The sequence below is a fragment of the Apium graveolens genome, chromosome 2, assembly GCF_009905375.1.
Source record: "Apium graveolens cultivar Ventura chromosome 2, ASM990537v1, whole genome shotgun sequence".
Taxonomy (NCBI): Eukaryota; Viridiplantae; Streptophyta; class Magnoliopsida; order Apiales; family Apiaceae; genus Apium; species Apium graveolens.
Window position 1 is genome coordinate 247234443 of NC_133648.1, and position 15607 is coordinate 247250049.

General features: G+C 37.2%; 2 protein-coding genes across 2 annotated transcripts; one reads left to right on the forward strand and one right to left on the reverse strand.

Moving 5' to 3' along the window:
* The first annotated feature begins 1408 nt into the window (after window positions 1-1408).
* LOC141708299 (pentatricopeptide repeat-containing protein At3g16610-like) lies at window positions 1409-4049 on the forward strand. Its single transcript, XM_074511861.1, has one exon. It carries the CDS (start codon window positions 1413-1415, stop codon window positions 4029-4031), a length of 2619 nt encoding a protein of 872 aa, XP_074367962.1. The 5' UTR covers window positions 1409-1412; the 3' UTR covers window positions 4032-4049.
* Window positions 4003-5172, reverse strand: LOC141708300 (protein yippee-like At4g27745). The gene is made up of 3 exons (XM_074511862.1): window positions 5020-5172; window positions 4810-4912; window positions 4003-4599 (listed from the first exon to the last, which is right to left on the reverse strand). The coding sequence occupies exons 2-3, from the start codon at window positions 4897-4899 to the stop codon at window positions 4372-4374; spliced, it is 318 nt and encodes a 105-aa protein (XP_074367963.1). The 5' UTR covers window positions 4900-4912; window positions 5020-5172; the 3' UTR covers window positions 4003-4371.
* Window positions 5173-15607: the final 10435 nt, after the last annotated feature.

The window sequence follows — 15607 nt, forward strand, 5'->3', positions numbered from 1 at the left end:
ATCCCAACTTTCAGGAAGAGCTAACGGGAATTTAAGGTTTGAATCTTCAAGATCATACTCCTTATCAACTAGTGACAAATCATTCAAGAGTTTGACAAATCTGTCATATAAATCAGTCAATGACTCATTAGGCCTTGAGTCAAAGTGTTCATACTATTGAGTGAGTATAGTCTTCATGTTCTTCTTAATCGAATTCGTTCCCTAGCATCTTGTCTCCAAGGCATCCCATATCTCCTTTGCAGTCTTGCAGTTAATTACCTGTTTGACATTACATTATCAATGACACTATGCAGCAAGTGTCATACCTTAACATCCTTAGCAATTGATGCGATATCTTCAACAGTGTAATCACTCTTCTCCTTTGGTACAAAATTTGCTGCTTCAACTGCAACTACAACAACGAGTTTGGTTGGCTTGTGAGGTCCTTCATTGATTTTGTCAAGATATTCTGGATCTGTATCTTCCAGAAACATAGTCATCCACACCTTCCATATGGGGTATTCAAATGGTTTCAGTATGGGAACTCTAATAGCCTCATATCGACTATGGATTTGAGCCTTTGGAGGTTCTTCAGTTTTGGTGGGCTTGGTTGGAGTTTCTGCTTCAGACGTGATTGTTTTTGGATCTTAAACTGTTTGTGTGTTAACAGATAGGCTCTGATACCACTTGTTAGGTCACACACACTGTAGAAGGAGGGTTGAATACAGTGTATATCACAATCAAATCGAATTCAAAGAACACAAGTAACAGAAAACAAACTTTATTAAACTCTATTACAATGTGGAACTGTTCTCTCTCAGTGATGAACAAATATCACGAGAGCTGCTAGGATTACAATGAATATTATTCTCGATTATGATAACACTTATAGTGTAAACCCTATGTCTGTGTTTATATACTACACATTTACAAGATAATCACTAATTGATATGAAATATAATTCTGCTTTCTTAAATATATCAATCAGATATCTTTTCTTCCAAGTATTCTATTCTTCATAGAATTCTTTATTCATGCATATCTCTTCTTGTGTTTGTCTTGATCTTCTTTCCTTTCAATCAGCTGCCTTCCTTATCTAAAAGTCTCCTTAAGTCCTGATATTATCTCCTAATAAATATCTGTTAATAACTTAAGTTCTGACAACTTAAGTTCTGACTTCTGTATAAGTGTCGATATTCAGTTAAATACTGATTTGTCCTGTTTAAGTAAGATCTGAAAACTAAACACAAATTATATTAGACATGACATTATCAAATATATCTGACAATAGATATATTATTAACTAATTTTTTAATAAATAATACATCTAATTTTTTAATTAGACGTAAAAAAAAGTATTTATAAATACTTTTTTTGTTTTAACAAAATGTGAATCAATCACAGAACTTCTCACAAAATAGACTTTAAACGGTATGAAAGTGGCGCCATATGCAAGTGCACAGAAAAAAAAGGAAGTCGAGTACAATAGCGCTCTCGGCTGTATGGCCTTACTGATGGAACGTGTATGCCACGCGCCACCACTAACACTACCATCACCACCAGCCCTCGAATCCAAACCTCTCACTTTCATCCCACCTAAGCTACGTCGTTTGTCCTCTCAGTCACTATCAAGCAATCATAGTTACATATCTCCTTTAGATGATCCTCTGAATTCAAGAACTTATGCTTTAGCACTTGAATCATGTTACTGCTCAAGATATGGCAAACAAGTTCATGCTCAGGCACTTAAAAATGGGTTTCGTGGGCATGAATTTGTTGAGACTAAATTGCTCCAAATGTATGCAAAATGTGGCTCATTGGATGATGCAGTTAGAATGTTTGATGAAATGCCTGAGAGAAACTTGTACTCGTGGACTGCTATTCTTGGTGCTTTTGTGGATCATGGGCTTTTTGAGGATGGGTTTTTTATGTTTTTGGAAATGCAGGTTGTGGATTTGGAGTTGAAATTTTTTGTGTTTCCATTGTTGTCGAAGATTTGTGTTGGATTGTGTAGTGTAGAGTTGGGAAGGCAGTTTCACGGGATTGTTGTGAAGAGTGAAGTTGATAATAATATATACGTGGGTAATGCTCTAATGGATATGTATGGTAAATGTGGAAGCTTGGATGATGCAAGGAGAGTTCTGGGTTATATGGAGGAAAGAGATTTAGTATCGTGGAATACTATGATTGCAGCTTGTTATGCGAATGGGAAGGTTGATGAAGCGTTGCTGTTTATGCAGAAAATGTGGGTTGAGGATAATTTGAGTCCGAATCTTGTTTCTTGGAGTGCTGTTATTGGTGGATGCTCGCAGAATGGACTTGATGAGGAAGCTATAGAGATACTAGGGAGGATGCAAGCTGCTGGAATTGAGCCTAATGCTCGAACACTAGCTAGTGTTCTTCCTGCTTGTGCTAGATTAGAGAAACTAAGATTGGGAAAAGAATTACATGGCTTTATAGTGAGAAGAGGATTCATGGGTAATCAGATTGTTGTTAATGGAATATTGGATGTGTACAGGAGGTGTAACGAAGTGAATAGTGCTGTAAATATATTTTCAAAATTTTCTGTGCAAAATGCCGCCTCTTATAACACGATGATTGTTGCTTACTGCGAGGCAGGAGATATTTCAAACGCTAGAAGACTCTTTGATCAGATGGAATCAAACGGTCTTGAGAAGGATGTCATATCTTGGAACTCAATGATATCAGGCTATGTTGATAACTCTATGTTCCGCGAGGCTCTGAAAATGTTTATAAATCTGCTGATGCACGATGGTATTGCAACTAATTCTTTCACTCTAGGAAGTGTTCTCACTGCCTGTACTAATATGGGTTTAATAAGATTAGGAAAAGAGATACATTTGCATGCCATTGTTAGAGGCCTGCAATCAAATCCTTTTGTGGGTGGATCATTGGTAGAGATGTACAGCAAATGTCAGGACCTAAAGTCAGCTCGAACTTCATTTAATGAAGTGAGTGAAAGAGATATGGCTACATGGAATGCTATGATATCTGGATATTCTCACTGCAATCAGATTGAAAATATCCAGGTTAGTCTTCAGGAGATGAGAGAAGAGGGATTTGAACCAAACGTGTATACATGGAATGGCATTATTGCTGGCCATGTTGAAAATGGCTGCCATGAGTTGGCTCTTAATATGTTCTCTCAAATGCATACTTCAAACTTGCAACCTGACAATTACACGATCGCAACAATTTTAACTTCTTGCTCAAGATTAGCAACACTTGAGAGAGGAAAACAGGTTCATGCTCATTTGATCAGATTCGATTACAAATCAGATTTTCACATCGGAGCAGCCTTGGTGGACATGTATGCAAAATGCGGGAATATAAAGTATTCCTGTCTGGCTTACAATAGAATATCTACACAAAATTTGGTGACTCAAAATTCAATGCTGACTGCATATGCTATCCATGGATATGGAGAGGAAGGAATTGCTTTTTTCCGCAAAATGCTTAGAGATGGATATACACCTGACAGTGTTACTTTTCTTTCAGTCCTATCCTCGTGTGTTCATGCAGGATCAGTTGAGGCAGGGAAGGAATTCTTTAAACTGTTGAGGCCGTACAATGTAAATCCCACATTAAAACACTTCACCTGTATGGTAGATCTCCTAAGTCGTGCAGGTGAGATAAATGAAGCTTACAAGTTTATTAGAGAAATGCCCCTACAACCTGATTCAGTCATTTGGAGTGCTTTTCTTGGAGGTTGTGTTCTTAGTGGGAATGTCGATTTGGGGGAGGTTGCAGCAAAAAGGCTAATAGAGTTGGAGCCAGATAAAACTGCAAACTATGTCTTGTTGGCAAACTTATATGCTTATGCAGGTAAATGGAGGGAGCTATCTAAAACCAGACAGATTATCAAAAATAAACACATGAACAAGAACCCGGGATGCAGTTGGATTGAAAATTCTGATGAGATCCATATATTCGTATCTGGAGACAGATCTCATAAAAAACACAATGAGATAAATGACACTTTGAATAACTTAAGAATCCACATGAGCCTTGTAAAAGAATTACGACAATAATCAGTTCATGTATCATATATGTACATTTCAATACAATCATAGATTTATAAATAGTGCACGCTTTTCTTTTGGGGGAAATGATGTACTGTAATACCAAGTACCAATTCCCCACTCTGGCTTCCAAATATAAACCAAATTTACAACATTATACTAATTCTGCATAAGGATTGCATTGCGGATTTGAAGTTGCAGTATAACACAATTTTTTATTAACCAAACAAAGAACTTCTGGTCCAGTGACAAGCAGTGAAACCTATTCAGTAGGGCAAGAACTTTCTATACAAGAGAGACGGGATGCACATAGGTAGCAGGCTAGAAGAAATAGAACAATGTTTGAGCATTACCAGTTCTCAGTTACAATTTTTAACTTCTCAAGTATGAACTTCCCTTCCTTGTACTTCTGCGTAGGTTCATAAGCTCTTTCATACTTCCACCCCAATACCTCACAGCAATCAGCACAGGATATATCAGCAACGGTGTGAAGCCCCGTCATGAGATTTCTGTCTTCTTTGCGTCCAACAGTAATGTTAATCGCATGTGAGAACAAGAAGGCTCGTCCGTTTCTTCCCTAACATAATCAAACAGAAAATTAAACAGGGATAAATCTGTAGCCGGAGGATTCAATTAAACGAAGTGCTTTGGAATTTATTACAATTCTGATATAAAAACCAAATTCACTCAATCAGATTGATCACACACACAAAACACAAATTCATTCAATCTGAATGATCACACACACAAAACACACACTAATATGAGATCACGAGGAAAGTTAGACCTGGAAAGCCTTGGAAATTATATCATCATGAAGTGCAATATGATTTCGACATTTACAGCAGCTATACAATCGAGGTCCATATTCAGCCATCAATATCAAATGCCTAAAAAGGTAGTAAAAGCAACAATTTCAAAGCACTAAATCTAAAAAACAGAAAAATCTTAACCAAAATCATGAAATTAAAATCATGAGTAGATCAAATTTGTGTACCTGTAACAAAGTAGAAATGACCCACAAAGTCTGATGATGATAAAGCAAAGAAAGTGATATTATTGGAACATGAGATTGTGTAAAGGACAGCAATTGCGTATTATAGTATTTGGACAACAGTGAGGTCGATTAAGACATAGTATTTATTTATTTTATTTAACACTATTACACAAAATTGTCCAAAATGTATTACTACAATAACAGCAAGTTGCGGTGTGGGGGAAAACTGAAACACACTAAATTAATAGTAACATAAAGTATGAGGATCAAGCTACAAATCTGATGCTCATTCGTTAAATATAAGTTAATAATTCTGTAAACAAAAAAGTATTTTACTTTTCTCAAGAAAAAGGTATTATACTATATTTTATAAATATAATTTTTAAAAAATCCGCCATTTCATCTGATGAACATAAATAACAGTACTGAATCGTGTAATTTAGTATAGTTCCTAACTCCCGAGGAACAGGCGATGCTGAGGAAACTAAGGGGTAGAAAGATCGTCAAAGAGAAGGGAAAATCGAAGGAGGTGGATGAGGCTGAACAGATAGGGGCCAAAAAACGGGAGGCCGATGTGCTGAAACTCAAAGCCATAAAGCTACAAAGGGAGGAGTTGGAACTGGAGGAGAGAGCGCTTAGAGCGTCACTCGAAGAAACCGAATGTGCTAAGAGTTCTCGGAAAGAGACACGAGTCAATGTTGAGGAAGATGAGTCCACGGACTCTGACTCACACCACAGGAGGAGGGAGACGAATGTCGTTTTGACTTCAGACTCTGACCACGAAGAAGAAGGTGATGTGTCTAACACTAGGTTGTCCAGGCTAGAAAAAGCCATATTTGGGGACAGAAAACTTAACCGTTCCCGAAAATGACTGAGTTCAATGGGAGGGGGATCCCGAAAACCTTTGTGACAAATATGAATTATTGATGACTGACATGGGTCACAGCCAGACAATATTGTGTAAGATGTTTAAGACGTACCTGAAAGGAGGGGCTTCAATGTGGTACAAATCGCTTCGGCCACGTTCGATCTATTCCTATGATCAGCTGAAGGGAAAATTCATGAGGCAGTATTCACACCTGTGTCGAAGAGAGAAAGACACTGAGACTATCATCCATTGTAGGCAGAGGACGAACGAGTCCCTGGGTGATTACCTAGCCAGGTTTAAGGAGGAAGCGGGCATGGTCACCAACCCGAACAAGACGAAGGCTATGAGGTATCTAACCACTGGGTTGGACCCAATCAAAGGTAAACAACTCATATCTTCTCTTTATGATTATCCCCTAAAATCCCTTAATGACATATATGTGAGGGGTGAGAACATCTGGAGAAAAATGAAAATTCTAGAAGGGTATAGAGAACCTCGAAGAGACGACCGAAGCAGACATTCCGGCCACTATGAGTACTCCCGAAGTCCAACCGTGACCGAAGGGACGATCGCAGGAATGATGGTAAAAAACAGACTGGTCGGGGCCTAGAGAGGCGAAGAGATAGAGATTCGATCGCGTTTACACCTCTTAACGCGCCGATCTCCAAGATTCTCCACGATATTAGAGGCAAGCCAGGCTTTGTCCGCCTGCCAAAATGAAAATGGACGATCACAAGAAGAATGCTCACAAGTACTGTGACTACCATCAAGATAAGGGGTATAATACTGATAAATATTTCCACCTGAAGAAGCTAATTGAGAAGATGATCAAAGTCGGAGAGTTGAATAAATTTGTAAGGGATCTGAGGGATAAGCTGGAACAGAATAACGCAAGTAATAGGAGGACCGAAGAAAGATATCGGGGAGAGGTGAAGACCATTTCAGGAGGCAGTGCCCTCGGTCTTGATAGCAAGAACCCTAGAAAGAGGTATGGCCGCCAAGTTTATAACCTGTACCAATTCAGCCCTGCCAGGCAGGTCATGCCCCTCTCCTTTATCGAAGAAGACTATGAGGATGTCGTATACCCTCATGAGGACACGTGGTAATCAATCCCCTCGTCGGAGAAAATAAGATATGGAAATTAATGATGGATGGAGGAAGTTCTGCTAATATCTTGTTCTATCGGACATACACAAAGATGAATCTGGCGGGACAACAAATGGAACCGTTCCATGAAGCACCGCTGGAGGCCTTCGGCGGACATCATATCCCCTGTGAAGGTACAATCACTTTACCTGTTCTTATCGGTAAAATGCCCTACAGTGTTGAAAAATATGTCAAGTTCTATATTGTGAGGGTCGAAAGCCAATATAACGCACTCCTTGCCCACCCTTCTTGTCCACTTTCTAATCCGTAGAGTCCATACCCCATATCAAGCTGAAGTTCCCCATATAAAAGGGGGTTAGGGAGATGAGAGGGGACCAGAAGATGACGAGGATTATCATGCTCGAGGACCTTGACAAAGACAAGGAGTATGAGGAGAATGACTTAAATGGGAAAAGAAAGCATTCGGAAGCCGAACCGAGTGGGAACAAACAGCTGTTAAATATTGAACTGGAGAAATTTGGGGCCAACCTGTCTTGCCCAATTGTCGAGCCTGCGACCGTAGTGGAAGAAGTCAAACTCTATGCTGGATGTTCGGGAAAGATGGTATGTATAGGGAAAAATATGGAGCTTTACCTGAAAGAGAAATTTATCGCAGTGGTAAGGAAATACCATGACGTCTTCTCATAGGATCCCGAAGACATGCTCAGGCTAGATCCGAAGACGGCTAAGAATTGCCTTAATGTGAAGCCCGAGGCCAAGCCTGTGAGGCAAAAGAAGAGAACCTTCATCTCAGAGCGACAGAAAGTTATTGACGCCGAGGTTGAAAAACTATTGGAAGCCAAGTTCATTGAAAAGATTGAATACCCTGATTGGCATGCTAATGTAGTTGTGGTTAAGAAAGCAAATAAATGGAGGATGTTTGTAGACTACACACAACTCAATAAATCCTGTCTGAAATATCATTACCCCTTGCCGAGCATTGACCAGCTGATAGATGCTATGACCGGCTACCAGGTCCTCAGCTTTCTTGACGCCTTTTTGGGTTACCATCAGATAGCCATGAATATGGCTGATATCACGAATACAGCCTTTATCACGTAGAATGGAACGTAGGCATATATCAAAACGCCCTTCAGCCTGAAGAATGCAAGGGCAACTTTTCAGCGTATGGTCAATAAGATCTTCAAAGAACAAATTGGGAACAACAGGGAATGTTATGTGGATGACATGATTATTAATTCACTTTTTCGGGACTATGCCGAAGACCTCCGAGAATGTTTTAAACCTCTGAGAAAAAATAGCATGAAGATTAATCCGAGCAAGTGCACGCTTGGAGTTGCCAGTCAAAAGTTTTTGGGATACATGGTAAGTAAACGAGGCATAAAAAATAACCCCTAAAAAATAAAAGCAGTATTGGACATGGAGCCCCCGAAGTGCATCAGCGACATTCGGAAGCTAGCGGGCCGATTGACAGCACTTCGGCGTTTCATATCAAGATCGGTCGAAAAAGCACTCTCTTTCTTTGGTGTGCTGAAAGGTTCAAAAAACTTTGAGTGGGGACCCGAAAGTTAGACAGCCTTCGAGCAAGTAAAAGAATACCTGACCAAGGTCCCCTTGTTGATGAGATCAGATACGAAGGAGACGCTTCAACTTTATCTTTCTATTTTAGACCAAACTTTGGGGGGAGTCCTAGTGAAGGAATACGAAGGTAACCAGCATCCTGTTTTCTATGTATCTCACATGCTTAAAGATGTTGAAACCAGGTACCCCGACACTGAAAAGTTCGCATATGGGTTGGTCATGGCCACCCGAAAATTGTGACACTATTTTCAAGGGAGAATAGTGCAAGTTATGACCGACCTACCACTCAAGAAAATTTTAACAAGACTAGAAGCTTCAGGAAGAGTGGTCGCTTGGTCGGATGAGTTGGGCGAGTATGATTTGGAGTATATTTCCGAGAACGTATATTAAAGCACAAGACCTGTTTGATTTCATGGTAGAATGTGTTGGGATTTGAGGCATAAAACGCAGCGAAAACTAAGTTTAAAATTGTAAAAACCAGGAAAAAAATGAGACCCGTCGCAGGATCCATGTGAAAAGATAATATTTAATTTGTGGTTTAGATGTTTACCTTAAGAAGTTTTATGATTTCTGTTGTCTAATGGAGGTCCAAGCTTTCAAAAATTGCCACATATCCCGTCGCGAAATGATCTACACCTTGAAGGTATCCACACGAATGATTGAACGGAGGATGAACGTGTACTAGCACTTGTAAACCAGAAGCCGCCTTTTCTCTCTCTCTTTTCTCTTAAGCTGCTAGGGTTTGTATTTTTATCTTATAAAAACGTCAAACCCTGGTTGAGGCTTAAAAAGATATTATATATGCAAGAGAAAAAGACTTCTCACCCAAAACTAATTTAGAGTTTTAATAAATCCGAAAATCCTAGTTATTATTAATTAAGTCTTACTTAATCAACCAATAACTCAATTTCGGATTTAATAGTAAATTCGAATTTCTTATTTATTTATCTAATTAAGTCTTACTTAATTAATAACAAATTATTTGAATTACTTACATTTAATTTAAATCTGAATTTAAATTAAATAATTCTCCAATCATTCTTTGTGTGACCCTTTAAGTTATTATTATGTTGGCAATAATTTTAAATCTAATTTAAAATTGTAAACAATGAGCGACATCTAGTAATAAATCATTGTTATCCAAGTAATAATAATTAAATCGGTGATCAATTAAACCTTTCGTGAATAATGTACAATGTAATATAATCCTTTTAAGCAAATATTATAGATTAAACTCGAGGCACGTAATGTGTCATCATCTTCATAGTTTAATCCAAGTTTCCTTGATCAAGGAGTAGACTATCATTTCAAATCAACATTTAAGCGCGACGCCACACATTTCATAGTCTAGCTCACACAAGAGGCCAATAATATCTTTCCAAAATTATGAGGGTTAAATCATTTCTAGATCATTCATATTTCTCACACGATTCCTAATATACCCGATGTCCACTTTTATCATTACCCGATAAAGGGCAACTTTAGATGTAATCAAAGTATATTAATCATCATGTAGAAATATAATGATTTCAAGTCGAAAGACCATTACATCATTATCACTGTGAGAATTACTTATGACACAACACACATGTAAAATATCATATTGGGTCTATCCAGCACCATGTATATTTACATCTGCTAGTGTTTTCGACTTTAGTATCTTTATACCTATGATCAATGAGTTGTGATCATCAATCAACAAAAACACTAGTCTTAATGCATTATTATTGTCCCTTAATAATAATACTCGACTATGGATGTTTGGGAATATCTATACTATTCACATAATCTCATTTCTAAGTCACGTACTTAGAGATATAAAATTCATATCATATTTCAAGGACATTTATTAATCTAATATTTATGTCACAGTAAATTAAGACTTAATAAATTATTAAAAGAATAATCGATAGAACATAAACAATAATAATCCAAATATCATAAATAAAACATAATAGTGTTGTCTCTAGGGCACAAACACTAACAATCTCCCACTTGCACTAGTGTCAATCACCCATGTATCTAATACCCATGGAACTAGTATGACCGTCGTGCTTCTGCTGCAAAAAAGCCTTAGTCAGTGGGTCTGCAAAATTATCATCAGTATGCACTTTACATATATGTATATCTCCTCTCTAATTAATCTCTCGAAGAAGGTGATATCTTCTAAGTATATGCTTTGCTGTAATAACCCCAAAAATTTTGAACTGTTTGTAACCCTTATGAATAGTGATTTTTGTTGATTATGCTGAATAAGAAAACTTTTCATGCCACCCCTTGTAGAGGTTCTTTTATTGTTATTCTGAGATCTTATTAGTACTCTATATGATATCTAAGCGTATGTAAAGATCGTCAGAATCCAAATTCGAACACTTTGATTTTTCACGAAAATCCACCAGATACCGAAAGAATTGAGTATAAGGTAATAGGATAAAAAGGATTTAAATTCAAAGACTATAAGAGAGGATCATAACAGGAATATAATGTATTGAGAAAGGTTAAGGGAACCCAAGTAATAAGATCCCGGGTATGATCCCTGAAACGATAAACGAAAACGAAAGTTAAGCGAACCGTATAACAGATCAGCGATCATTAGCCAAGTAATTAGGAATTAATCAAAGAGGTTAGTGATGATGATATCATCACACCAACAAGAGGAAGACAAGTGTGGAAAGATGACATAAGAGGATGACATAAGCATGACACAATGGGAAGGAATTGTTGGTTGATTATAAGCCACACAAAATTTACCATGGTAACAATTCAATTAACAACAAAAAAACAAAGCAACCAAGCCAAAACAAATCAAAAACACAAAACACAAGTTGACTTTCACTTTCCAAGCAAAGAAGCTCTCGGCTTCATCTCTTTTTCAAAGAAGAAAAAATCCAAATTCAAGTTACAAGCTTTGTTAATTAGTGAGGTAATTAATCCAAGGTTCCTTGTACATAGATATAGATATCCTATGAATCTAAGCTTCCAATTCCTTCACAATCTCTTCCAATATTTCATGGAAGAAGAGAGTGAATAGTGTTTTTCAAGAACTTGAAATTTTGATCTTGTGTTTTTAAGCTTTAGTAAGGATTTTCCAAGGTTGTTTCAAGCTCATTTGTTACTCCTACTCTCAAGGAAGGTATAATCTCTTAACCTAGCATTATTATTGAATGTTAAGAGCTTGTTATGAGTAGTATAGTTCATGAGAAGCATGGTTATTGAATATTTAGAGATTGGTTGGTTTTATAATGTTTTTGGAGTTGTAAATCTTGATTATTAGTTAATGAACTTAAGTATAAGCTTTTAGTTCATGATTTAGAGTAGTATAAATTGGAGAACTTGAGATTTTGGGGTTGTAGTAGAGTATGGATGGAGTTTGGTTGTAGTAATGATTGTGGGATTGATTGAGGATTGATTTGGAGTTGTACAAATTTGGTAATCGCGTAAACATAGCCGTCGTAATGCCCGATTTACCTTAGACTGCTTTTGTTCTTAACATCAGGAGCCGTCAACTCACTGTTAGGTTTTGAACATTGCCATGATTAGATAGTTCATGTTACGAGCTTCGTTTTGATATGTGGTTCGCTTGAATCCGATGTACGGTTTAGGAGAAACGACCGTTTTAAGTAACGGCATTTCGCGACCGAACGATTACCCCTCACCTTACTTTGAAACCTTGGTTAAGGCCCTTAAATGACTAATTGGAGTATGAAACAATTATTTAAAGTGGATTAGGCAGTTGGTAGGGTACTCGCGAAAGAATCTCCTTAAAATTTTTAATGGTTAATTTATTAAAAATGGTGGAGTCGAGGGTACTCGAACGACTTATCTGATTCGTTAAGCGTAGAAGTGACCATAAGCGAACATTAAGGTTCAATTGGTTAAAGTCTAGTTTCTTAAGCGACCGGGGTTTTATTCCGACTTATGTTGTTGCTCATAGGTTATCGGACCCACTCTAAGCTTAAGTCTATCCGGGAACACTCAGGCAAGTTTTCTACCCGTTATACTGTTGTTGTGATGTATATATTTATATGTATTATCTTGTGATAAGTGCATGATTGTTATTAGCAAATTTTGCGATATATTGGAGCATGCTGATATGGTATATATGCATGCCTGTTTCGTAATCTTGATATCTAATTGTTGATTCAAATGCTTATAAGTTGCATAATACATATGCTAGAGATAAGCAATAGTTGCGTATACCCTTAGTATAGGGGACCCAAAGGTGAACATTTTCTAAACCAGGAGTCGATGTTTCCGAGTATATTATATATATATTTATATATATATATAGATATAGTTTTCAAAACTATTAATCGAATAAGGTTTATTCGATAACTTTATTTTAAATAATGAATATTAGTTGAATATTCATTCGAGGACTTATGACTCCATTTATTTTATTTAATGAATATTATTTTGAATATTCATTCGAGAACTTATGACTCCGCTTATTTATTAAATAATATTCTTTATTTTATTAAAGAATAATATTTCGATAATCAAGCTCATTTTCGATTATTCAAATAAAGATCGTACTTTCGTATAAGTATATCTTTGGTTATTTATTATTAATTTCAAGTATAAGTTTTAAAACTTCTACTTCAATTATTTTTATAAGGATTATCCTTATGGGAATATTATTTAAATAATAATATTCAGATATTTTCTAATATATTGGGACTGATTTATCTTATTAAATCAGCATTACTCCAAACATTCTTAAAAATGTTTTCGAGTCTTCAAAAATGATTTTTAAAAGTTAGGGCGGATCCCAAAACTCATTTTTATATTTAAGATCCTCCTTTCGAAGGAGATTTAAATACTCTCTCAAAACCTGAGGGATCCGGCTCTGTGGTGTATTTTATATTCGCAACAGGGTTGCTGTTTTGATAAATGAATTGATTACTTACCCAACGTTCGGGAAGTAAGTCCATCTAATTGAGTCGGCATAAGCGACAGGCCGGGGTACGGTCTATCAAAGTGTAAGTGGCTGGGTAGCAGCCCATCAACGCGTAAGAGGCCGGGTGGCGGTCCAGCACAAGGTCCTAATAAGGCCAGGGTGATGACCGGTGGGGGTGTCATCCATCTACTAGTAGAAAATGTTACTTATTGGTATATTTGCCTGATCAGCAAGATATCAGGTTTATGCCAAGGTTTTCTCCTTTCCAAATTCATTGGATATTGCAACTCTGTTTATAATTTTCATAACAGAGGTTTTCAAGGAGTGTATGAAATGTATATATATAGGTGTATATATATATCGGGACCTAATGAAGTATCTCGTAACTTCATTATTTATAATGATATTTCAAGGATTGAATCTATTCAAATCTTATCTTGTAGTCTCATCTATGTGATGAACTTTTGAAACGGATTATACCTTGAACGGTGGTAGTTCAAGTAGTATTCGGAAAAGATATAAGTATATTGGAGTATCTCGTAACTTCACCTTTTCAACTTATATCTAGTTAATTATTATCTTACGCTTGACAAATATTTTCAGAAAAAGGTTGAGACAAGGTTAGATATATGAGATCACCTTGCAACAATATTTTTATACAGTTATAAACTGGAACTCTATGTATATTATGCATGGAAGAGGATTCTAAGATTTCAAAAAGTATATATACATATATACTAAATATTTTGCGACTTGGTCGCATTAAGAGATCAAACTTGGTTCATTTTTTCTTGACCAAGACTTTCATGAGTACTATGAGAATGCTCATATATTGTTAATTATTATACATATTATTTTGGTGGGCTTGTTGCTCACCCTTGCTTTCTTCTTTCATCACACAATAACAGATAGACAAGATGAATAGGATCAAGCTCCCAATTCGAGAGCGGTTAGGAAACGTTCCGCATTTTCCTGTAGGCGTTGATGCCGTTGTAGCTGAGGTAGGAACTACCAATAGGCTAGGCTTTCAACTTTTGATGTGCCAGACTTATGTACATTTATGAATTGTAATAATGGCAAATAATATGTAAATTTATTCAGAAACCCTTTTGAGGTGTAATGGCTTATAATTATGGAATAAAATGACTTGTGTTATTTTTGAATATTCATCTCTGATACTATAACTTGTGGTGTGTGTGTATATTGTGGGGTCACAGTACGCAGTAGTTGGTTGATTATTAAGATTAAGTATTATTAAGGGAAATGGAACTCGTGACAACCCGGATCCCCGACCCCGGATTTGGGGGTATTACAGAAATGGGATTAGAACTAAGCGTTATAAACCTCAGAGATGATGTGATGTTAAGATAATAAGTTCGCTAAGATAATAAGAACTCTTGCCAAGTTCATAGTCGGGCTACCTAACATAGTACTGACAGTTAAAATCCTTATGGGAACCCTTATAAATATCGTGATAGAAGCGTAGTTCGTTATCGTATATGATAGCGGGACTCCGAACCCTGAGGTTGAGGAGCACTAACGCGATGATGTTTTATTACTTATTGGAGATCAGATTGTAGATCCGATAGAGCGTTCTAATGAGGGACCAGATGATGTTCATATTGAGGGTGTAGCGGTTGAGGATGTTGTCCCAGAAGGGATTGTTGTTGAGGAGGATCCCGTGGAGGATCCTGACAAGAATGAATAAAGGACCATTGAGGAATTGATGACCATGGTTAGGGAAACTACCAGAGGTAGGATTGGCCGGTCACTACCGGAGGTGCGTTCAAGTTTGTAAAGATAGTAGCCCCTTTAACGCGGCTTACTCGTAAGACTGAGAAGTTTGAATGGACATAGAAATGCGAGAACAGCTTTCAAGAACTGAAGCACAGATTGGTGACGGGCCCTATGTTGGCATTGCCGGATGGAAAAAGGAGATTTTGTGATTTGTATTGACGCTTCACATAAGGAATTAGGGTGCTCTTATACAGCACAACAAGGTACCCGCGTACGCGTCAAGACAATTAAGGGAATATAAAATTCGATATCCCCACCCATGAGCTTGGGCTCGTGGCAATAGTTTTGCCCTAAAGATTGGAGGCACTACTTGTATGGAGAGAAGTGCGAGATTT